This window comes from Bombus bifarius, unplaced genomic scaffold, assembly GCF_011952205.1.
Source record: "Bombus bifarius isolate JDL3187 unplaced genomic scaffold, Bbif_JDL3187 scf7180000009125, whole genome shotgun sequence".
In the NCBI taxonomy this organism is placed as follows: Eukaryota; Metazoa; Arthropoda; class Insecta; order Hymenoptera; family Apidae; genus Bombus; species Bombus bifarius.
In genome coordinates, this window is record NW_022884914.1 from 1,571,863 (window position 1) to 1,597,389 (window position 25,527).

A 25,527-nucleotide genomic window follows, 5' to 3' on the forward strand; every position below is an offset into this window, starting at 1 on the left:
CACGTCCGCGATGGAACGAGACAGAGAACGACGATCGTGCGTGAAACGGAGAGAGCCGCAATTACAAACGGGACCTGCCGGTATCAGCAGCGTCGATCAAAACGGCTGAGCACCACTGGCAGTAGGTAAACAGTACTGTATTGTATTTGTGTGCTTAGCCCGGCAAATATTAGCCACCATATCGCTTATGGTGCTTGTTGAGCGAGGGTGATGGTCGATAGTTTCCGTGGTGGGAGCGGTGAAGAGGCTTCGTTCGTGAGCGTTCCGTGAGCGGGTGAGCGCACATGTACACGACGCGGCTCACAGGCTTAGTTGCCTCGTACATAAGCACGCAATACGCATGTCGCCGGGCCTGCTGGCGCGGTGTGTGATTCGTGGCTGAGTGTGTTTGTCCATCCGTCCATATAGGGCTGTTTGTCCTTGCTCTCCTTGTTTGAAGAACGTCGGGATCCCGGTCTGTGCAAACTCCTCATTATTGCGAACAATGTACACAGGGCATCGCGCGTGCGTGCGTGCGTACGTTTCCGCGCTCTCGCGTATTCGCCGCTATACAACCGCGCATGCGCCTGTGGATGTAGTCACCGTGACTGGAGCTGTCCCGTCTATTGGTAGAATATACTATCTACATATCTACCTGTGGTTTACCTGTTTGTGTCTACATGTATATGATGCATACATGTTGTGTATCTATATGTACAAGGCGCATACATGTATATGCGTCTAGATGTATGTACATGTGGCGTATACATATAGACGCGTATACATGTATCTTTACGTACATGATGTATACATACATATACATATACATATAGATCGGTACATATCTTTTTCCATTTTTCTATGTGTATGTATAAGCGGCCGCGTACTTGCGGCACGAACCACCGCGTATACGTATGTACATATATCATGGAGGCGCGATCGAATTTTTTTCGCGACCCGGTGGAAATGTTCCTCCACCCCCTGATACTGGTGATTGCACACAGAGGCTCGAGTGTGCTCGTTGGCTTCGATTGCGCTCGTTTAGCCCGGCGAGACCATAAAACCGCGAATCAACGCGCGCCAGAGTACGAGATTGCATTAAGAAAAAGGATTCGATGACGCGTGAAACGCGATCATCGATTCGCGTCCATTTTTTTACGCATGCCATCCTTTTTTCTTCTTTTTCTTTATACGTACGTGCATATAAGAGCAGGAACGTGTACAATCGAGCAAAAAAAAAGAAAGAAAGAAACGATGGCATAAATACTATTATAATAATGACGACAACAAATGGCGCGCTCGCTACTAAGCGCTTCTCGTCTCTTAAAAGTTGGAACACGTCCCCGCGCGCGGTGTCGCTGGTCCTCCATTAAATGCCAGGCACGATTTTAATTTGTAATCAGGACTCGACGTTCGAAATAAGTAATCGATACGCGTCGAGGAAATACTCCGACAGGGTTCTCTTTGCCGTGAAATCGACTCGGCTCCTTTCCGGCCTTCCTACTAGAGACCGTCTACGAGTGCCAAAGCATGAAACTCGTACCCAAGGTATTTTAATGGTGACGAGGGTCCAAGTACCATTTCCCGAATTCGGCCATTAACGCGGAAATTGACGGCAGTTTTAGGGCGGGCCGTCCTAAATTGCCCGGAGCCCTTCAATTTCGTAGTCGATTCCGTCCCCTAGCAATAATCCACACCGGCCGGCGCAGGAAATTCGCCGGGGAACGCCGCTATTCATGGCACAACCCTGTTGTTCTCACCTACTCATCGGCTTGCTTAAAACTTCCAGTTTCTTCCTTAATTATACCACGAACGAAATCGGGGCACTGATTCTCGTTCGATGATGAACGACCAACGAGAGTCGGGAAGCGAACACTTCGAAGTTATTTCAACACGCGAAGAGCTGCCAGTTCTTTCTTTTTTATCTTTTGTATTTTTATCGTGAGAACGGCTATTCTTTCTCCTCTTTTTCTTCTTCTTTTTTTTCTTTTTTTTTTTTTTGTTTGACAAAGTATAGGTTCTGTACCATAAAGAGATACTGATCGAGCGATCAGGTTATTGATGTGAATTATAATTGCGCTAAAGGGGGCTCTTTGTGACTTGAATTTATGGCGTGTATTTTTTTTTATTAATACGGCTTAATTGGGACATGCAAGGATGGAAGTAATACGACTAGTTTTAATACGTTTGATTAGTATAGTTTCGTTGACGAGGATGAGACACATTGGATTATACAAGTTTAAATAACAAAAATTATACAGGTACTACGAAATTCCAATTTGTTATTTAATGAAAATCTCAGTAATATTGCTACTGGATTATCGTAATTTACACATATTCGAACGTCGTAGTAAAGTACAAAAATTTGTACTGGAAATTAATTTATGGAATCCGAAAGATAGAGGATTTCATTCGAAGTAAAAAGAAAGGGAAATTTAAAGGGTAAGTTACTTTTCTTCTAACATGTGTAACAGTGGTCTAAAATAAACACTCGACATCACGAACAGGCTGGCGTGGGCTACGCCAATGATAAATGGGAGGACGAGTGTGAACAGCGATAATTGTGGAACAATGCATTATGCACTGTTAACCAGAAAATATAAAAAGATTGCATGACAGGGGATGAGAGTGAAAACAAAATCTTTGAAACGTAATACATACGAATAACACGAAGTTACAACGTATAACTCTGCTCCTTTTTGCTAAGAGAAAAGAATGTGATATATTCGGCTGAGAATATTTTTATTTCTATGCTAAAAGTTTCCACGGATATGAAAGATATATTTATAGGCAATGTTTGACGTTTTAAAATTTCATATCACGACAGAAAAAAGTAGCAAAATACTATGTCGCATGAAAAGAGATAGGAAAATATTACTTTGTCGGGCAAGCTACGTACTTTCGCAACATACGTGTTTTTGTCATTTACGATATCGCGTATAATTTAATAATTCACATTTCTCTGGAATTGTGACAAGCGCGATTATATCCGCAATAGTTATGTTCGAGGCGTATTAGCAAATAAGTTGATAGAATGAAGAAGTTATCACATGAAATTATTTCTTCGAATCAATTTGCAATGATTCGCTCCTCTGTCAGGAAAATTTTATAAAACGGTACTCATCGTGTGATTTTAACCTGCCTTGCTACGATGATCTTCTTCGAAACTCCAAACTAAACGAATGCATTTATTTAAAAAGACCACTTCTCCAAGCTGTATCGTTATACGAATTAAGTTCAGTTGACTGTTTCTGACGAGTATACTCGTCATGAAGAAATGGCAATATTTGGTGTTATGACGAACCCTGTCAATAATAAAATTAGAAAATAAAACAGTCATTTCATTACAACTTAATTCTATATTATAACAGTCACGCATACTCTGTGTTTGACGAGTATACTCGACGTCGCTTACCTTTTGCCACGCATTTTACGTACACACTCTTCAAAGTTTTCAAAGAGGTCGCAACAGCTAACTGGTTAAAAACACCGAATGTAGACACTACACTTTAAAACAAGATAAAATAACAAATACATCGATGCACTGAACGTACGCGTATCGTTCGATAATCATCGATATCGTGTTCAAGTAAAAATGTATATAAATACATATACTCTTATTTTATCTTCCTAAGAACGAACACTCAACGTATCTTACGTGAGTTTTCTACCAATTTCTCAATTAGTGAGCGCCTTATATAAACTATCGATTAAACGCTAAAAAATCGATGTTCTAAAAGAGAGTACCCTTCAAGTAATGCGTCGTACGGGCGCGCTTCAACAGTCGCTGCAGATAGGATAATCGAAAATTATCAGAAACGCCCAATTTTAAAGCAAGAGTGCTCGTTAACCGGCAACGTGAAAAGTAAGTCCAGCGGGGATCGTCCATCGAGATTATTCTAGAGATTCCCGGCGTCGACAAATATTTGACACAGTGGCTGGCAAACAATGCGAGATTTCTCTTTTTTTTTTCCCCCTCCTCCCTTTTTTCTCTCTCGTAGCCGCCGTTACCTGGCAAAGGAAGAAGTGTCGAGCGCATAATATCGGCAATTTCTAACTAAACGGCTGCTCCATGGAGCGTGGAAGAGGACTCACGGTCTATGAACAATGAGGCGATCTTAAGGACTCTACGAGGAGGGAGCTTTGTTCGACATGTTCCACCAAGGACTCCGCTGACAATGGTCCTCTTGATTCCAACGTTTCGCTGCCCCTTACAAATTAGTCCGTATTATCGCGCCAACAATGCGGTTACTTCACCATTTTCTGGCACAGACCAACCTGGCAGACATGTTCAAAAGTCCCAAAACATCTTTCACCAAACTTGTGCAGAAGAATGTAAAGAAGCTTTTACAGTTTCTAAATGTTCCTCGCAGAAGTGATGCGAATAGCAGAATGGTACTTTTATAACACAATCGTTGTAGACTATAAATTTGCTGTAATCTGAAGGGAGCAGTGTTCCATACGACTCATCGCGTAAAATAATATATTTTGACTATGTTTTATGTTTTATTTCGGGATTCAATTGTTTTATTATTGTAGGAACCTCTTGTCTAATCAGCCATTCGTGACAAAAACGTGTACAGTTGATCTCATATTTTTGTGAAGAGAATATAATGATAACACTGAAGACTAGTTTTATTAAAAAATTTATACATTTATCGTTCTGTTTGTTTACAATTTATTAAAGTACAATGTGATATAATATAAAACACGATTAATTAAACTGAACTATAAATATATCTGTTCTCAATAAAACTTTATTTTCTTTATAAAACCATCCCACAAGTACACTGCCGTTACCGATAATTAATAAAGGCAATCTTTCTCGTACATTAGAAAAGAATTTGGTTCCTAGATGGAATACAACTGACCTTCCAAAAGCTTCATCTAAATATATATACACATATACACAGATATACTACATGCATACACATATACACACGTATACTACATATATACAAATTTCTGTTACTTTGCTGCGCTACAAACTTCTCTTAGATTAAGAAGAAAAAGTTAATAATATTCTTGTTTATCTAATAAAAATATCACTTCCATCGATAATTTACGGTTATCGATGACCCCACGTAACGTGCAACGTGTTATAAATTACTCGTGGCAGAGATGAAACGCGTGGATGTTGCATCATTTTTTCCAACTCGTGAAAACATTTCTTTCGTGATTACTTCAATGAACCGGTCAGAGGTCAGCAGATCGTCGAGGGGAATAGATTTAATCATCACCACAATCACGTCGATAAAAAGTCATCATTGGTAACCTCGGCGAACGTGCACCGCAATAAACTAATGACTGACCGAAGATTATGCGCCGTGGCGTAATTTGCCGTCACTCGGTTACGTTATTTTCCGATTCTACGCTACGTTTGTAAAGCTGCGGCCGACAATTGTGTCGAACGGCTCCCTCGATGATACGCTTAATTGATGTAAAAAAATACGCATCTGTCTTGCTTCCGGCAGAAACTTTTAACTTCGATGAAATATCAATTGATCGAACGTTGAACGTTAAATTTTTTGATTTTTATATTTTTCATGTATAATGCTGTATACAGGTATCTGCAGCCAAAACTACAAAGTTACACTTAAAAGAGATGATACGAACGCAGTTTTAAATATATCGATGTATAAAAAAATGGATAAAATTTATTCAAAAGTATATTCCGTTTCACATCGTATCGCTGTGTCTTACGAAATTTTTCCACTTCTATTAGATTGTCCGAAAAGTTTCTTAGGTTTCATAAGATGATAATAGATGAACAACAATTTCTGTTTTATATTATTTTATTGAATTAGGTGTGATTCGTTTCGTTCTATTTCTATTATTATGTTCGTGCATAATTCAATAAGCTAATATAAAACAGAAAACATTGTGCGTTTATTATTTCCTTATAAAACGAAAGAAACTTTTCGGACAACCAAATAATTTCTAATCTTAATTGTTCGAATGTTATTCTGGTAATTACATAAATCGTATAAATTTCCTACCGTGTGACAAATTTTGTATTAGAAAAAAAATGGAACAGTGGTAGTAGGCTACAATGCCTTTTCGATACTTCAAATAGCGATACACACACGGAAAAAGAATTTTCAAAAACAAATTGAAACTAGCTCGTTCACGGTAGAATATCCCCTTAATCGATTAAATTCCTATTGCGTAACGGAGAGGTGAAAGGTTGTGCCTTTTTGCAGGGATTCCGTGCTACGTGCGGAATTGGTTTGATAATGCAGCTGTTCTGGGTTAGCGCAGACTGTTTGTATATTTTGCAACAATTACAACCAAGGGATTTGTACGCTGCACGATTTCTCGGTGGACCTGTTCATGTGAATGCGTACCGCAACCACCGATTAACAATGAATTTTTGAGTTCCGACCAGCTCGTCGCAATCCACTCGGCGCAAATAAATTTAATTATACTCATTAACGAATTTAATTAGAGAGAAAAAATAAGCGGTAAATCCGGACAAACATTTGCTCGACGTTGATTTATTTTTGGGTAGCATAATTTAAGACCAATTTTATCCAAAACAAATACATTTATTTATCGTTTAGTGTGTTTAATTAATAATTTGTTAACATACAATGTTGCATGTAGAACCTCAAGCATGAAAATGTTAAATACAACAATTCCGTTGATGTTCACAACTTATGAATTATTTATAAAGTTCCGAATATTTAAATGAAAAAGATATAGATACTCGATATGATCATAAATTACTTGGTTAGGTATCGCGTTTAACTGCTAAAATTCTAAAATTGAATGTAATTTACAATGAAGGCTACAAAGAGGAAAAACACGCGAAGTCACATTTTCCTAGGCTTTTACAGGACAACGATTTTATAATTCCGTAGATACGTCTGCAATAAATCCGATGCTATCGAAATTACCGTATTACTTGATTTTGCGATTGTACGATACGTATCGTTATTCCCTTGCCAGAATTTAAAAATTATTCTACTATAATAGTAACAGGTCTTTTACATTTTTCTTTCTTTCGACGTGGCATTTAAATATTTCTTTTTAGACGTAAAATAACATTAATAGCAACAACATTGTTTATACTCTGTTGTTCGATACAATGAAGAAATATATAAGATACATGCTATGTTTTACAAAGAACATACAAACGATATCTAGATGGAAGACTACACGTCGACAATCAGCGAAACTTCCAAAAAGTTTTTACGATCGGAACAACTTTCGAGCAACGATTTTCTCCTCCCTGTATTTCTCTCTTTGCTGCGATAAAGATACAGAAAAAGATTTCGATACCCCATTTAAAAACAGGCTATAAATAAAAGACTACAAGGTACAGTGAGGCAACACGATAATTCTCATATCGTATTCGATATTCCTACGATCGCAAAGCAATTTAGAGGCGAGTTACGAAAAGAGCCACTCGAGATATTCGCGGATACGTCAACGACGATCATACACGAGTCTTGTATTACACGTGCACGTCGCGTTATTTGCAGAGGAACGAATTCGTGTCGAGATATCGCGTGATAAGCGCGCAATTGCTCTCCCGGTCTCGAGTTTTCGCTTCGAGCGTTCAGAGTCACTGTGTTCGACGATATCCGAGCGAAATGCACCTTTGGAATCCTCGTCGAGAATATTTCCCGCGGCCGAATTTCACCAAAGAGGACCCGCGTCATCATTTCTCGAAATTTTTAGACAAACCTGTACCTAGATATCGCGCTTTCTACGCTCTTCGAATGATATTCGTTCGCGTTTACGACGCACGTCGCGCATCGACAAAGACATTCCAAACGGAATCTGATTTATTCCGGACAATATCCGCGGGAACGACACACAGATTCCCGTGATATTTCAACCGAAATCATTCCTCTCCAGTTATCTGTGTAAAACGAATTATATAAAATTTGACTGATCGTAGTTGTATGAAATAAAAGCGACAAGTTAACTAGAAATTTTTTAAATATTATATTTGTTATGCGCTTTTCTGCCATTTGCCGAGACGATATTTTCTAAAAAATGCTTAACAATTTAGATATTAACGTTTTAACGGTGTAATATTATATAAGGGTGAATTGGAAATGAATTTCAGAGAATAATTATTTATTTTGCATTTTCTGCATAATTTGCCAAAATTATATCATGCACTCAATTTTGTATTGGAAATGAATGTTAATAATCTTGTTACGTATGAAGGGATTGAAATAAAAAGAAGGAAGCATGTGAATAGATTATACCCATAGATTGAGATTAATTTTAAACTTAGAGTAAGTAGATGCAAATGAAACTCTTCCTTTAATTTTTTTCCTCCAAATACGCTTTTTTATTAGAAAAAAAATGTCCACTGTTCGACTTAACAAACGATTGTACGATACAATAAAGACATAAACAAATATTACAGAATGTTTTGGAAATTCTTGGAAGCTTAGAACAATAAAAAATACCGCCCTGAATCTAAATAAACTCGTATTGCCTACGAAGAATTAAAAATTAATCGCCAAGAAAGATAACTTCGATCATTCTATTTATAATTATCAGTCTATCTAGAGTATAATAGGTTTGAAGTTTTGAAATGAAATTTACTAGCGATGAAAGTTGTTTGCTTTAGTTGTTTGTACCTACAGCTTTCGCGTATTCTTAATTCGCGTAATTTGTTATCTCGAACAGTCAAATAATGACACAGAACGTGAGTACCTTGATAACATAAGAGTATCATTTTTAACTAAATGTCAAGGACAAAATATTTATCTTATTTACTACAATAATATTTGTACTAATTATTTAGAATAATTCAAGAATTCCTTTCCAAGCGATAACATTGTTTAGATAGGTGACCGTCTAGTTGTTTTAGTAACATAACGGGTATCTTTTATTTACTTTAACCGTTCAATTTAAACTTCACCATCCAACGCATCGAAAATTATTTTATACAGAGAAAGATGCGTCACGTTCAGTTTACTCTTTGTAATTAAAGTCTTCCATACTTTCATATCTGTTTGCAATGTATTAACCCATTTGTACTCGAACGTTTATCTAAGTATTAAAAGTAATCATATTTATATATCCATAAACGTATCACGCTTCCAATAATCATTTCCAAAGAGAACGTGAAATATCAAGGAAAACATACGTGTATTAAGAAGTTAATATTTTAATACCAATGTTCCAACGCTACAAAAAAAAAAAAAACAAAAGAAAAAAGAAAATCAAAATTACATAATCCTCCAAATTATTTCACATCTCCGCTATATCATCGCATGAAAATCAATTTTTATCGGTCGAAACAATTTTACGCCAACTTCATCGCTTTATATTTCACACCGATACATCCAATTCACGCTAGAGCACGACCAATCCAAGCTGTAACACGCGACAGCCGCTTCCCTCATCCTTCTCGAGAATCCTCTGACATCCAAAAACCAGCTGTCCGACTTTATCCCGACAGAGTTTCGCGGGATTAAACGACGACCGAAGGACCGAAAAATAAAAGAGAAACGTTCGTCTCGTCGATTGCCAGACCGCAAACGTTACCGGCGGTTCGAAATTCTCGAGAGCCACAGCGTTTTGGAGTAGTCGGTCCGGAAACACCGGGGCTCGATCCTTAACGATCGATCCCGTCTAGAAGTTTAAAGTATCGTCTGGAGAAGAGAACGAAAGGCGGTGGAAAGCCGTCGGCAGGAACGTGGGAGGGGTTGTTCGCTGTTAAAACTTTCCGCCTGGAGTTTCGTAATGATCGGCGAGCCAGTTTGTCCGGAAATAATATTTGTACAGCTTGTACGTAAACAACCCTGGCGGCCCTCCAGAGTGCCAATAACACCGCCTGTGTCAACTCGGTCAAGTACCAGGCCGCTCAAATGAGTCACGATGCGAGAGCCAGAAGAAAGGTGTAACTCTTGGGCTTCGAGAAAGAGGCAGGGCGGTGTCCAACCACGCCAAGAGAGCAGTTTCTACCTCGTTCTTATTCCCCCTGTCTCCCTCTTACTTTTTGCTTTTACGACCGCAATAAACTTGCAATGACGCCCGTTGACTAACGACGCGAGATTCCGTTCGGTCGTTTACGTTCCATGCAAATTAGTAATTCACGAAAGGCTTTTAGCGCCTCCAAACGCGGCAAGCTTGTTTGGCGTCGTTTAAACATTGAGAACCCCGGATAAGGAAGATCGGACTGATCGCGGAACGGAAATTACGCGAATCATCCGTTGAGACTTTTCGGCGAAAGGCTGTGGGATGATTGTACGGTTGTAAATTTTCCAAGAATTTTAAGACTGCGGTATCGTGCTATAGAATTTCTTACGGTGTGGAACAGAATATAGCATAGGATAGAGATTTTTCATGTAATAGAAAATTGAATTTCTTCGAACAAAATTTATTTGATACGTTATGGAATAGAAGCTGTGGAATGTAAATAATTTCATATACTTGACGCTTATGTATTTATGGAAGATTTTAACGCGTATATGAATGTAGAAAATACTTAAAATAAGATACTTATATAATATTTAGAGAACGAATCGAGTCTTCAATTACGTTCTGTTTTTTTTTAGTTATTAGTTTAGTTATTAGTTAGCTTTTTAGTTATATTTCCAATTATGCAATTGCTCGAATTATAACAATGTAAAATACACGAAAGAATATAAGAAAGATGTTCCGAAGATAATACGTCAAATAGGAAAAAAACAATGTATGAACAAAGGTTCATGAACAGTATCAATAGTGAAATTTACATGGCTGATTTTAAAGAATTAAGAAAGTATTTACATGGAGTCGTGTATTTCCAAAAAGGTATTAGCACGTCCACGGATTATTTATTTCCATTTTACTACACCACTAAAAAGGAAGCAGCATTTGTATTCCAATTTAGTTAGCGTTCCGCCTCTAACCAAGCCATTTACAGTAACAATATCAAACTGTACTTCTAGCGTTATATACATAGTTACTCTATGAATGTTTCACAGATACGTGTATCTATTTTTCATTTTAACGGGTGACTAAAAATAAATGTAGAAAACCAACGAAGAACAGCACATTCATTAATAAAGCTCTCGTCAAAAACAATTAACATGGCATGCAGCATTCACAATGGAATGGTGGGATTTAACCCCATAAGGGAAGATAACGCAAATTTCGAAGAAGAATAGCGAATTAATTCCAACAACGCTATTTCAAACGCAGAATACACGAAACGAAAGAACATATAGTTGATTGACATTTAATTTTACATAAAGCAAGATATGCTTTTAGCCACAATTTAAACGAACTATCCGAATAATTCACACATTCCATGCATTACATACGATCTAATCGAATGATTCATCGAAAGAAACGTTTCTCTTATCGAGCTTCGTTGCAACGAGCACGAATCATATTAAAAACATTAAACACGCCTGTGTGACTGGCTCTAAATTTCCCTATTGCCACTTTCAACGTCCACGTCCAATATAAAGCGTGACGATAAATTATCGCGAAAGGATTTCCAGCAAAAATCGAGAGCAAACGAATGTCCTACGGAAAAGAACGACCGTGACAACGATATCATGGTCCACGATCCACGCGGAACGGAGGTGTGCGGAGCTATTTGCACGTCGCGAGATTTATAATGCGCGCCAATTACACGTAACACGCTTCGCTCATTCCGCGGTGTAATTCATCCCGTGTAATTACCAATGCATATTGCGGTCTCTGCGGAAGCTCGGAAGCGTGCGAACCGCGAATTTCGTGCAATCGTACTTCGAATCCCTTCGTTCGCTCCTCTCTGCCCCACCCGCGTCTCATCCCCATATCTCGTCGCCATCTCGTCGTTCCGCTCGTCTCGATTTCAATTTCGCCCTGATCCTGCCTGAATATATCTCTCCCACATACACGCCGCTTCTCTCCCTTTCTTTTTTTTTTTTTTTCACGTCACTCTTCCCAGCCCTGTTCCGCTTTTACATTCCCCGCGTGCTCCCTCTTTTCTTCGTTTCCACACGCCAGACGACAATTACGCGACGCGACCAATTGTTCCCGCGTATATCGTCATATAATAATTACAAGAAAGTCTGCCGGTTCCATTATCGCTCGGGATTTAATTCGATTCGAGTTTAAATGTACTCTCCTCCGTTTCGATTTACACGATTCTTTTTTTCTCTTTCCGGTTTTTTACTTTTTATTGGATGGTAGCTGGAAGTGGAGAATAGCCGGTGCTTGGCCGAGGATATGCACGTGGATGCAATTTCGATCTTTTGCTAAATTCACCGATCGATCAAGGTGAGATTACGCAGGATCTCAGTGGATATGTTGCAATGGAATATAACGTGGAATACAGTAATTGTATTTTGCTCGAAGATGTTCATCTTACGTAATACGAAATGTGTTAAAGGGCTGTTAAGCAGGAGGGGATTATTTGGATTTTTAGTAAATTCTGGTTGTATCTGAGAAATATACAGGGTGGTTGGTAACTGGTGGTACAAGCGGAAAGAAGTTGAAAATATAGAATAACAATTTTTTTTAATTTTTTTTTAATTTTTCCATCGAGAAGCCTCAAACGAAAAATTTGTATTCTATATTTTCGACTTCTTTTTTCGCGTAGAATCACTCCCTTTCCGCTTGTACCACCAGTTACCAACCACCCTGTATATACGATGGAGTATTATATTACAATGGCTTATATACGCGTGAATAACTTACCTTCAAACTAACAGACCGAAGTAAAATTCGTTAGATACTTCATAAAAAATCGAACGCTCCGATATCTTTAAATCGAACTAAATTCGAATGAAATATTCCGATATAAAATTACATGACGGCAAATTCGCCGGTATTGTGAGGAATTCTTGGCAATTGCGTATAGCAAGATTTATCCCAACGTTGGAATATTTCTCAACAAAACAAACATGCGTTCCGATAAAATCCTTTTCACAAATTCCTCTCATTACCTTCGTCATAAAAAAGTAAAGATTGTAATTTACTTTCGTATCATCCTGTATTAGCATTACGCTATTATAGAACCTGTTCCCACATAGTCGCATTTCCTTTTATCCGATCGTAAACGATTCTGCCTTTAACCGTACTATCGGTAAGTCGATGAGAGTTGGTTATTCCTGTTTTATCGCCGTAATACGCGCCGTTTACAGGTTTCCGTAATCGATACGAGAAATGCTTATAAAAATCTAGCTTGAGAACATGCTGCCTCGTTGCGCCTCTCTAAAGACGCGTCCCGCCACTGTCGGTTCGCCGTCACTTCCAACAGCCGTATCTTAGCTTTTTACACTTTAATCTGGTAATCCTATTAACATCGTATAATCGTAAAATTCGAACCCTTGCTCGGGTGAGGTTATAATTTACAAAGGGGACAGTTGGTTGTTGGCAAGTGCCTGCAATGTAAACACAGATGCCGTGTTCTTGGATCTTGGGGTGAGAAAGAAGCAGATGAAAAGAGAAAAGAAAAAAAAAAAAAAAAGAAAAATAGAAAAAGCTGGTTACCTGAGTTGCGATCGACTATGTTTGCTTAGCATTGTCAGCCTCGATTGTTTGACCGGCTCGTTACGGCAGGTACTCCTACTTTTATTGATCCTTCACAGTTTCGAATAATATTTTTTGAGCAAACGCGATTCGTCCTGGTGCGAATGCTGTTCACGAGACTCACTTTTCAGTGAAAAGACATCTAGGTATAGATGTAGGGGATGATCTCTGTTCGAGAAATAGAAACTCGAATCGGAAAAGGTTAGTTTGAAATGTAAAATTAGTTGCATATTTCGAGGGTGATAGATACTTGGAATGGTGGAGAAAATTGCAGTTCATATAATTATGAAGATATGTGCGTAGTATCGTATAATCGACTATGTAATATTACACGTGCGAGTGAATATCAGTGGATAGATATAGATAAGATGGAAAATGAGCTGAATAGTTTTAAATTGATAAGTATATAAATATATGCATTTATACGTTCAATTAGGTATACATATATTGGGTTGTCTGAAAAGTGTCTTTCTTTCACAGACGTGTTTTTTTACAACAGTGCACCTTCATACAAACGTGAAACCAAGTCTGTGCAGCCACGTTTGCACTACCACGCTACCTCACAACACTTTAATGATTCTGCGACGATTCTCTCTCTTTCCTATCACCTACACCAGCTTCCTAAAGATTTATTCATGCACAAAACCTATACCATACGTCACTCTGCATCTGAATGTCCAGTATGCATATTACGTATGTTCTTAGAATCGTTTCTCAATCTATATCATAAGAGAAACACTCGATTCTTTTCATTCGATCTTCGAGCATCATTCGCGCTACATTTACAGATGAATCATTCCATCACATAAGCTCTTCACTAACCTTTTCGTAGGGATCAAGAATTTCTACATTAGACATACCGTTACATGTAGCGTATACTGTAGTGTATGCCGTTCTCTAGAACAATGGCTATACTATAAAATTCTGTTTCTTATACCTGACAGCTTTCTTTTCAACGACAAAGCCCGGAATTATATTAATCATATACAATTTTATAGAGTCTATAGTTTCAACTAAACGCACTTTCACATCGAACGCGTTATGAATCATTAATCGGCTACACGACGAAAAGAAGCGTGTTCGATAACACGCATATCTTACGATACGATTGAGACAATAAAAAAGCAATTGTGCAATAGAACATCGAATAAAAATGGATCACCTAAAGCAAGCTTTTAAAACGAGCAGCAAATCTGCTCCACTTCCGATATACCGTATTGGAAATGTTCCAGCACTTTCAAATAATTCCACGCGACAGAAGCGTCTCCTCTTATCCAAGATTTATTTCCTTCCCTCTCCTTTCTTTTTTTTTCTTCCTTCGATTCCCGCCGTTTACTCGGTCGGTAATCGTCGATACATCGACCTACCGGTACCGCGCTATAGCAAACATAATGTAATTGCGGATATTGGCCGGCGGCGGTCACGATACACGCATTTATTTTCGTCGTATTCCCGACGAGCTTTTCCGCCTCGGCTCGCGGCCTGTTTACGGCCAAATGGAAATTTGCACGCCGGCCAAATATTATTCCGTCGGCGACCCCAACGCTCGTTCACAATCTCTTTTCCTCACTGTGCTCGCCCAGTTCAGTCATTCGTTCGTTCGTTTTTCGACCGTTTCTGCGCCACCGTCCGTCTATCCGTCTGTATATAGCACGCCCATGCTGTGCAACGCAAACACGCAAGATATACCAAGCCTTGTGAACAAACGAACTAGATGGAAACAATATACAGTAGTGCCGCGTAAACTGACCAGAGGTCGTGACCTTATCATGAGAGGTATAATTCTAAGAATGCCGCAATATCTGTCTTCCATTCAATGCATTTTCACTCAATGAACTAAGCCACTTGGTTTATTTTGCGACGAGAATAACAAAAGTCTGTTAACGAAACAAAATTCCAACCAGCTGATGCGATACATATTATCGTATAAGCGCTGTCGTAAAATCAGCAAGGAGTTGAGTTACACGGTTCGACTGTCGAAACATGTAATTTGAGATATATTTCGGGAGATAAGGAACTCGAGCTACTTTCAGAACGAAATCTTTTTCGTTTTTTTAAAAAGTATGCCTGATATAATCTACAACTACAAATCGACGTTCACTAATATGACAATTATTACTAAAGAAGAAGAGAATTGTTATAATTGTTACGAACATAATTTCTCATAATTTTAGTGGAAAATTGTAAGCAATATACCAGTTCACATATAACTTTTGCACGAGGCATAAGGCGCTTCCACAAGACACGTACAATCCTGACAATCATACTACCTAGTAGATATATATCTATGCTACATATAGTGAATTCAGGGTCCAAGCGAGAGGTCCAAAAAACTAAACGAAGGGAAAAAATTAGATTCGCGTCAATTCCATCGGACGCGTATTTATACACAAGAGGAGTGCATAGGTATTTAGCGCACAGACGCATGAGCAAACTTCGTCTCGCGCGCGAGTCAGAGTTCCTGCCGCGTGTGTGTACTTTGCAGAAAGAGAGTGATGGAGGTAGTGACGGAAGGGAAGCGCGTGTAGAGAGTGGAGAGGGTGATGGGTGCAGAACGTGGGTAAACTATCGAGAGAAAATAAATACGGGACCGGATTCATTCGACTAACGATCCGAAAGAGTTCGTCTGGCAGAGCGAGTATACGCGCGCGCGCGCGCGACTCGCTTGCCGTCGCAACCGTTCCGACGACCTGCCCCCCAAAAAAATGAAAAAACGTTCTGACAGTACTTTTCAGGTCTACCTTTTTTATTCCGTTTGAGTAACGCCGGTGCACGAAGGGGAAAAGGCGGCTAGAGGGGAGGGGAGGCTATGGAGCCATAGACCATGAGCTACGAATTCATCTGACGGCAGAAAGAGTCTATGGACCTGGCACCCATACACCGGTCGATATATCGGTATCTCGAATTAGCATGGGTAGAGGCTCCGCTCCGACCGGTGCTGCAACGAACGATACTTATCGAAAGTACGCTCGCACAATTGAAAGGATTTTCGAACGTGAGGATACACGATGCATACTCGATATCCGTGGCGAAACGAGACGATGAATTGCGAGAAGTGTGGAGACAACGTTGTATGTACGTGTATGTATATAGGAATATGGGGGCGCAACGTATCGAGAGGAAGCCATTACGAGATGGATACTCCGAACTAAACTTTGTCTAATTTTTATTTGACATTTTTTTCAAATATGAATAGTCGCACCACTTGTATACTGTATACATATTTGTTAACTGAAAATCATAATGGCGTAAGCTAAGCTAGCTTAGCAGTATTTTTTGTAAAATAATGTTCTACCTTTGTTAATAAGAATTATAAAGAATATATTTGATGTGTACGTTAAAAGTATTAGGTATCAGATATAAGTATTATGGTAGAGAAAGAATTTATAATTTATTGAACTACGAAATTAAAAGAGCCTGCATAAATTAAATTACGCCGTTATATTAAAGTTCTCAAAATTTTGATTTGCTCTATATGAGTAAGACATCGTGTGAATTTCAATTCGTCATTTGTTATAAGACATTGATACTCAATATTTGTAAAGTACTTGGTTAATACGTCCCATAATTTGTCATTCAGGTCAAGTGATTCACCAGTAATTCACGTAGTATATTTGTCAGATATATTTGTTTAATAACTATATTGCGCATAATGGTCATAAAATTATAAAAATTATTAGTGTAAAAAAAAAAGAATCTAATCTAAAATATTAAAATATACATCATTATGTATTTCTTTTTACACGACAAAAAATTAAACAAAATGATTATTCAAGAAGTTTCAGGTAGAAAGAAAAGAGCGTACAGTCATTCGATGACTGATTACTACCAGATGCAATTTTCGTAACCTTATTCTTTACGACATGCAAATTGCTATCTTGTTGTAATGAGGAAGGTTAAATTTAATTTCACCGGTTTGGTTGTAGGTGCACTTCTGCTACGACAACAATGCGTCCACGGTGTATAAGTATATACACGATAATGTTGGGGGAAACCGACTATGGTTAGTCGTATCTGACCACGGATCTGAATGTTTTCACGGTTGCTTTGTGCTTTAATCACTATCTATTGATAGCAAGATGTAGCGAGGTCACCGGTTCAAGTTAATCAACCTCATCACTTCGCGTATAATTTCCCGATAAATAGAAACTTAGAACGTGCGATAAACGATCAGAGCGAAAAGAAGGAACAACTGCGTTGACGACTCGCAGAAAAATCTATCGTTCAATATGCAAACGGTCTTTGTGCAATTGTCTCACGGAAATTGTAAATACGATAATTAACTACCGCGTAAACGACAGTTACACGCTCATTACATATACATATCAATAATTCCGAGCTCATTTCCTAGAACGTAAGAACACACAACTTTATAAGAATTTGCACGAGCACGTCGAAAGTTGATCGTGTCTGTCTGTAGCGTCGGATCGAATCATACGGTTCGACGCGACTAAACGCGAAAATCCAAACGCTTCGCCTCGTGAGCTCAATACAAGATGTCTCAATACTTCAAAATCCTTTGCTGTTTTATTTTTATCGCGATTGTCGTGTCAGTCATTCCTATCGAACGCATAAGTACGTAAGAAGAGAAGGAGGCAAAGAAAGAAAAAGAAAAGAAAGATCGACAAGTGAGAAAGAGAAATAAAAGCACTTACCGGGTGCCGTGCCGCAGCTGCCACAGCCACAGCTGCCGCAGCGTTTATACTGGCACTAGGGTACATCTTATCGTCAGAGGCCCTCGAAGAGGTTATGTTGCTTCCTCCCGTCACGACGAAGTCCTGCCAGGAGTAATGGATATGTCTCCGTTATCCTCAGGTATATCCGGCGGTATCCCAGGTCATAGCCAGTATACACTATTATTCACTGGTCAGCAATAAAAAACGAAATAACGGGAGAAGACACAAGACAAGAAAAGAATAGTCGAAGCTAGAGCACACACTAAGCACTGTCACTTTCTTCTTCGAGTCGTTTTCTCGTGGCAGCCACTACTCACTTGATACTCGTTTCACAATGAATATACACCGCGAAGAAAGCCAACATACGCTACGCGTGTATGTTTAGAATAGGAAATAATACTTACGATAGTATCGAATCACGTTAGAGTTACACAATACGAATACCCGACGGCACACACATGTAAGACGTAACTCCGAACGATCTACCCTCGACGACGGACGGGTATCAACTAATCAACCGCAGAGTCGAGGGGAAGCTCTTCCCTCTCCTTCTCCCGCACCGTCGTCCGCTACGCCCTCCCACTGCTTACCGCGACACCACGTGGTCTCCCCTTTGCTCGTCTTTTCCGTCTCACTCGTTCCCATCCAACCGCACAGTCGTTCCCTCTCTTTCTCACTATTGCACCTCCGACAATCGGCCTCTTAGCTCGTTCGTCTCTTTTCCGTCTGGTCCGGTCGGTTGCGCGCGCGGCATAGACGGGCTCTTCGTATACTACGTTTCAGCTAGACAGGGAATCCGTTCGTCGCGATCCGCTTTGCATTTTTACTTACACAAAAACGAGATTTGCACGCGGTAGATCTTGCGGTGAGTTTGTAGCTGCATTACGCCGAGCGCGTATTAAATTATTACTCCAGACACGCTGAACATTGCTAACGCGCGCCGGAAAACCTATGTTAACCTTCCTCTTTATTACATGCAAATTTGATCGCTTCATAACGAATGTCGCTACCGCGATTCCTTCCCCATGCATTTATTAAATTAAATTACCTGCAAGCATCCAGAATTATTTTCAAACGATTATCCTTGTGTCTCGACGCGCATGAAGTTTCTCCGCCTAGCTTCAAATCGAATCGAAAAGGAATTTAAACAAACTACAATTACCATCGGCTTTCTCGTACGTCTCATCCCAACTTCAAACCGAAAACGAACATTAAACAACAAGGAACCAGATATGCAAAACTTATTTCATGCTACAAATAAAGTTATTTTCGTTCCTCGAATCTCTCTGCTTATTCTTCTACCGCATCGTTCCGGTACAATCGGCAAAACCTTCTACCGTGGACCCGCGCTTTTCGGTTAGTTTACATTCGTCCCGTTTGTAGCCACGAACCTCTCAGATTGGAGTTTAGCCTGCTCTCGGCTCATCCGTCATCCTCGTCACGCTCGTTTAGTTTCTCTCATTTTCGTCCTCGCTATCTCACCGCCGCCAGTCCGTTTCATCCTCGACCTCTTACTTGTCGTACACCCCGCCTTCCTCTCTCCCTAACCCTCGACCACGTCGATGCCTTCTCTACTCCGCTACAGCCTCTTTTCGTCCCAGTGACTCCAACTCGACAGTGTGTGTTCTACAGTCGGCGTGTATACGTGTACACGCGTGCACGCCCTGTTACAAGCCTCGACGTTCATCCCCTTTGGATAGGGTGGTAACCATCGACGACCTTTCCGCCTCAACTCCCTGCAAACAATTATTATCACTTTACCCTTCCTGCACTCGGCCCGGTGACGCTTAATCTTATCGTTATTTAACGGGAGAAAGAAGAACAAGGCTACACGAGGGGAAAAGAGGGAGAAAGAGACTTCTCGAATAGAAGACGAGACGAGCGAGTAGTTTTAACGAGCGGTGACACGCGAGCCATGTTCGTCACGAAAATTTCGCGTACGCCAGAGCAAATGGAAGAAGAAATTACCGGAGCCCGCTAATGATACCGTGGCCAGGCAACGTGCACCCAGCGACATGCTTTAGCAACTGTAATTCGAGCTAATCGTTGCGCAGCGTGCTTGAGGACAAGGGGTGCATTTTTTTTCTTGTCGACCGTTTCTCTGTGTCGATGTCTTACGGCAATAATTTTGCTTCCACATCGCGCTGCGTATCGTTCGGCGGCTCTAATTGTGAAATATTAGCATTACTTGAACCTATTCATGGTGTGATCAAATTTGGAGAAATTGAGGTTAGGTTGGACAAAGGACTTAGGAAATAATTTTGTTACAGTCATGGTTTTATTATCGTATTAATACGTAGATACTTTTAACTTCTCGTGAGCAATACGATTTAATAATTGTATTATGTACAAGATATATACTACATATAATAATAATTAGAATGTTAAATTCTCCTAACACTTTCTCTAATTCTTTTCACCATTCGTTTTACAAATTTCTTTAATATTCGATACATGAAGTTTTTTTACAAACGTTTTTCTGTTCGTTCACACTGCAATTGAACGTTTAATTAAAATTTCACAGCTAATTAATCTAGCGCCAGTAAAATTAGACAGCGATCAAACCGACTTTGCCGAAGATTAATTTACTCTCAATCGATAGCGAAACAAAAAAGGCTTTTAAACGTCGATTTCCATGTTAGAAAATCACTCGTACGTCGATTAAGCAAACGCATAATTACCGATATAGGATTAATTCGGTCGTTTTCTGGTTTAATTGGTTAATATCCACGAGCGTTTTGTGAAGTCATACTGCACGAGATCGTTTCGTTTGGCGATACAGGATACAGAAATCTGTGCCGCATAATTCGAGTCGGCGCGAAAGCTGGAAAGAAACACGTCATCGCTTGTCATCGAACTAGAACGCTCGATACGAAATTCCTATCTTCTGACATATCGACGACACGTTTAACCGGATAATCCAGCGACAAAAATAGGACGGTTCTCGCCCGAATATTACGCGGGCGTACCATTAAAAGCTATGGATCGCACTTTTTCCCACCCTTCTTCACAACCTCCTACGCTTTTACTTCGTGTTTTCGAATGTTCGCGATGTAACACGAGCCACGACAGATCGCGAGTAAAAACCGGTTGCCTTCTCTCGCAAACAAAACCGAGTTAACGTCGCATTTTACGATGTCGGTTTTGACGAATGTGTGACGTTTTCTCAAACATTTCCCATTTCATCGTATTTACCGAACATTTTAACGACCATCTCTTCTCCCTTTTTCTGCACTTATTTCACCGGAGCTTCGTGATAGAGCCGCGTAGATGTTTTATCCTCTCGCGCCTTTCGTGATGTGTTATTTCATTGATCTTTCTTTCTTTCTTTCTTTCGCTCTTTGTTTGAGATCTTTTAGAATCTATTTCGTATTTTATACTTTTGTATTTTAACATTTGAAATATATATTATTTGCAAGGTATATATACATAGATTTTATTTGTAGATAGGAAAAACTGACTCAAAGCTACAAAAGTCCTAATATTGTCATGTACTTTACAGATCTTATACGTAGCTTTGAAAGAAAATGTTGAACATCCTGTCCTATACCAACAGCGCAAGTAATTCCTAGGTAGAAAGGTATTAGGGTAATTCAGGTAGAGATAAACCCTTAGAAAATTCCATCTAAGTATTTCTTAAGCTGTTTGTGAATATCACGGTATGATAATGCTTATTGTTATAGACATAATGATCGGACGTTTCAGAATTAACTGTGCCTTACTTTCCTAAAAGTTTAGTGAAATTCTTCTTTAATTCATCCTGCTATTATTTGACGAGATCTTTACGATACGACACTCATACAGTACATTTTAATAACGTTGGCTATAATCCTAATCTATAAAGACGATTTCGAAGCTAACGTATAATAAATCCGTTGTGTCAATGAGTAGAGCTTAACATCATTGTCGTTATTATTATCATTTAGAATGAGATCAATTCGCATCATGTTCGTCACTTTTAGCTACGATATCAGTCTCGGGACGATTCGATTCGTGTGCCTATTTAAACAGTAGCGCGGTCGGACTCGCGTTTATCAATGAGGATGACGAATATTTAGGATCATCGATGTTTATAGTTTGTTTAACGCGAATGTTTGTCAACGCATGGTTTATTAATGCCGACAGAATTTCTCCGTTCACGTGGTGTATTTATTTACATCGGTCTATTGTTCGGTGGGTTCGTCGGGGGCGAAATTGATCGGCGTACGTCGAATCGATTGCCACGGTACATACGTGATAATTCTAGCGTGATCGAAAGATTACACGATTACCAGCGTAACGCGTCCCGTGCATGCGAATCTCTATCGATTCGCCGAAGAAAAACAGCCTTTCCACGCGTATCTACGTGTATCCGTGTGTATAATACAACGTTCCTTCCAATGTTACCTACTCACGCAAACACCTTTCGAATATTAAAATGAAACGTGCTCGTTAGACCGAACACGTATAGAAGTATACCTAGCTCATAACCCTTCTACCTTTAAAATCAGCATTTAAAAAGAAGTATCACGGAAAGGAAAACTGTCAATGAAAGGCGAAGAAAGTTTCACCTGGACAAACCGTAAGTACATACGGGAAGCGAACGCGAACCGGTTTATTTAGATTCGGTGGCACAACGTCCGATTTCAGTGAATCGCATGTCGAGCGAATTATCGCGACAGGATCGAAGACAAAGCGGGAATGCGATCACGGATGGCAGATAATCGTGGAATGTCTGACGTGGACGTGGAACGTGACTTCTCGACGACGACCACGTCCACGACAGAAACGCATGTGTCCTGTACGAGTTTGTCCGACTGTGTACGCTTGCTCCCTGCCGTGTACGTGCAGTTGCCCGGTTGGAAAACGTGTTTATTGGTTAATTGCATCATTCTTGCCAAGTGCCCGGCTGCCAATTGGCTCGGCCATCAATCGCTACGCGCTGGGTACACGTCCGCTCGATATCCGGCGAAAGCATTTCGCTCTATACGCCACTCTGCAACGTATATACGTAGATATGTATACATATACACTTCGACCGACCACTCTTCTTAACGATCACCTTTTTCAACTGGAAAGTGGACGGGGATACGGTATGAGATTGGTTCGGTCTCTTGCGCGTAATCGACGCTGTTTTGTTACCTGGATAATTATCAGCGGCCGAATAAACCGATCATTGTCAGGTCGGTTTATGAAACGGGCCAATTTTGGCCCCGGCTTCGGCATCCACGGCAAACTTTAATCGAAATGATATTTATTCGAGCAATTTGACTAATTGACGACGCCGACCGATCGGACATGTAATTCGGATGGTTAAGTAAATTTGATCAGCGGTCCGACTGGGCATTGTTTTAAATGGGCATGGAGCAATAACGCATCAATCTCCGAGAAAACATTTACTCCTTAAGATGAATGGTACGACGGATTTAATGTCGCATGCTCTTTTTCGGATATAAGCTGCCACGCGAATATAATACGTAAAAATGAAGTATTTTTTCGATAGATTTTTTTTTTTATTTATTTATTTGAATTTTACAATTTGTCCAGGAGGTCCAATGTTTGTAGGACATTTGGTAAAATATTATAGCTTAGTGGTATAATAATATAATGGCTACCCCCAGTGAGATACCATCTTCGAACTTTCGCTAGATAATACCTACATTTGTTGAAACATGTTCCCGTATCACTAATAACATTGAAATAAAAATTTAAGCGATCGTTAGGATAAAATTTCATCGACGTGGATTTAAAAAATCACACCTTAGTAAAACAGATTACCGTAGCATGGGAAATACCTGATCCTTAAATACAGAAAGATTAAGTTGTTCGAGCTTGCTCTTGTAGTAAGATTCTAACCGTGAATGGTTTAACTTTGATTCCGATTCACTCTACAAACCTGTGATCATTCGTCCATTTCGATAGCTCGCATATATGCACGGCGTTTCGGATAAAAACTTTAACGAAGATCGGTCAGTTTTGAAATTTATACGTATACATTGGCAATAGCTGCGGCGTGTGTTTGGAAAACGATCAAAAAATGATTTTCCGCGAAAACACCTATAACGCCGCGATCCGATGTGGACGTCACTATTTCCACGCTTCCTGATAACCGACACACCAGCATACTGATATCAGCTGGCCGCGAGCGCGAGAATTAATTGCCGAAGCGGCAATAGATCAAGCGGAAAGTTTTATCACCCGGCGCAACCGCACGGGTTAGGTCGCGTCCGCTTGCTACTGTTAAACGGAAAAGTTTCACGATCACCCTGGGATCTTTGGACCCGCCTTGCCTACTGCTCGGATTTGATATATGAAAAGTCATTAGAATCCTATCTGAAGGCGTTCGTACGGAACAAAGGCGGCTCGGTCGATAAAACCGGGGCAAAAAATAATTTCTGCCGCGTGTCGATAACGCGCGTATATACACAGTACGGAAGTGGGGAAAAAGCGACGAAAAAGGGTATTCCTTTGGCTCGTAGAAAATGCTTTTTATCGTCCACGCTCCACCTGCGTTCTCGTTTTCCATCGGCGAATGGGACAAAGGAAAACGAAAATGGAAAAAAGGAGGGGGCAACGACAAGAACGAGAAACAGACTATAATTTTTTAATATATTATCGTACTCCTTTTTCCCTCTTTTTATCGTGCTTTAATCATTTCCCTTTGTCAAACAACCGCAACAACGATAAACGCGCCCGCGGTTCATATATATACGCGAACACGGTCAGATAGCATACGGCTGAAATCGAAAAAACCGCGCGTTCTTTCGCGAGGTAACCTCTTAAACAGGGAACGCTCCGACTCCGACATTACGGTAAGTGCAAAATAAAAAAGGCCTGGCTACGGGTACGATATTAAAAAAAAAAAAAGAAAAAAGGAGAAAGGGGAGAAACGACGGGAGAAATCAGAAGGAGTGTTTTCGTCACGGCACCGAGGCGAGGAGAAATGACATTACATACCGTGAAGGCGCGATGCAGAAAAAGCTCTTGAGCTTCGAGCAACGCTTCGCGCCCGTCGACGACACCACACCAGTCGACTACACAGCAGCGCCGTCGTCGACGACTGCAAAAAACTGCTTGAAAAGCTTCAGGCTGCCTAGCTCGAATGATCGCTCGGATCCAAGGTACGCGATTATACGCGTATATACGATTGACGCGTGCAGCGAGCGTTTACGCGTTTAGAAGTGGCTCGTTCCTTCTCCACTGACTACGCCAACTCGAAAGACAATAGCGTAGAAATAACTCTATACGCGTCGACGACAGATGTAGCGACCATGACGCGACTATTTATGTGTTGATATCGAAGGTACATATGTGAAAATCGATTTCAATGAAATTTGTATGTGATAAAGGTTTTATTAGACAAGAGAAAATTCAATACATCGCAAGATATAAACGGTTTAGCGATTTT

General features: G+C 39.9%; 1 protein-coding gene across 1 annotated transcript in view; it reads right to left on the bottom strand.

Moving 5' to 3' along the window:
* The window catches only part of LOC117213601 (protein groucho-like), an 82,646-nt gene extending 57,428 nt beyond the window's left edge, over positions 1-25,218 (bottom strand). Inside the window, exons 1-2 of the mRNA XM_033459086.1 lie at positions 25,077-25,218; positions 18,120-19,876 (exon numbers count right to left, since the gene is read on the bottom strand). Coding sequence (XP_033314977.1) covers positions 18,120-18,185 — 66 coding nt within the window. The 5' untranslated portion in view covers positions 18,186-19,876; positions 25,077-25,218. The remainder of the gene's footprint in view (positions 1-18,119; positions 19,877-25,076) is intronic.
* Between the last annotated feature and the right edge of the window lie 309 nt (positions 25,219-25,527).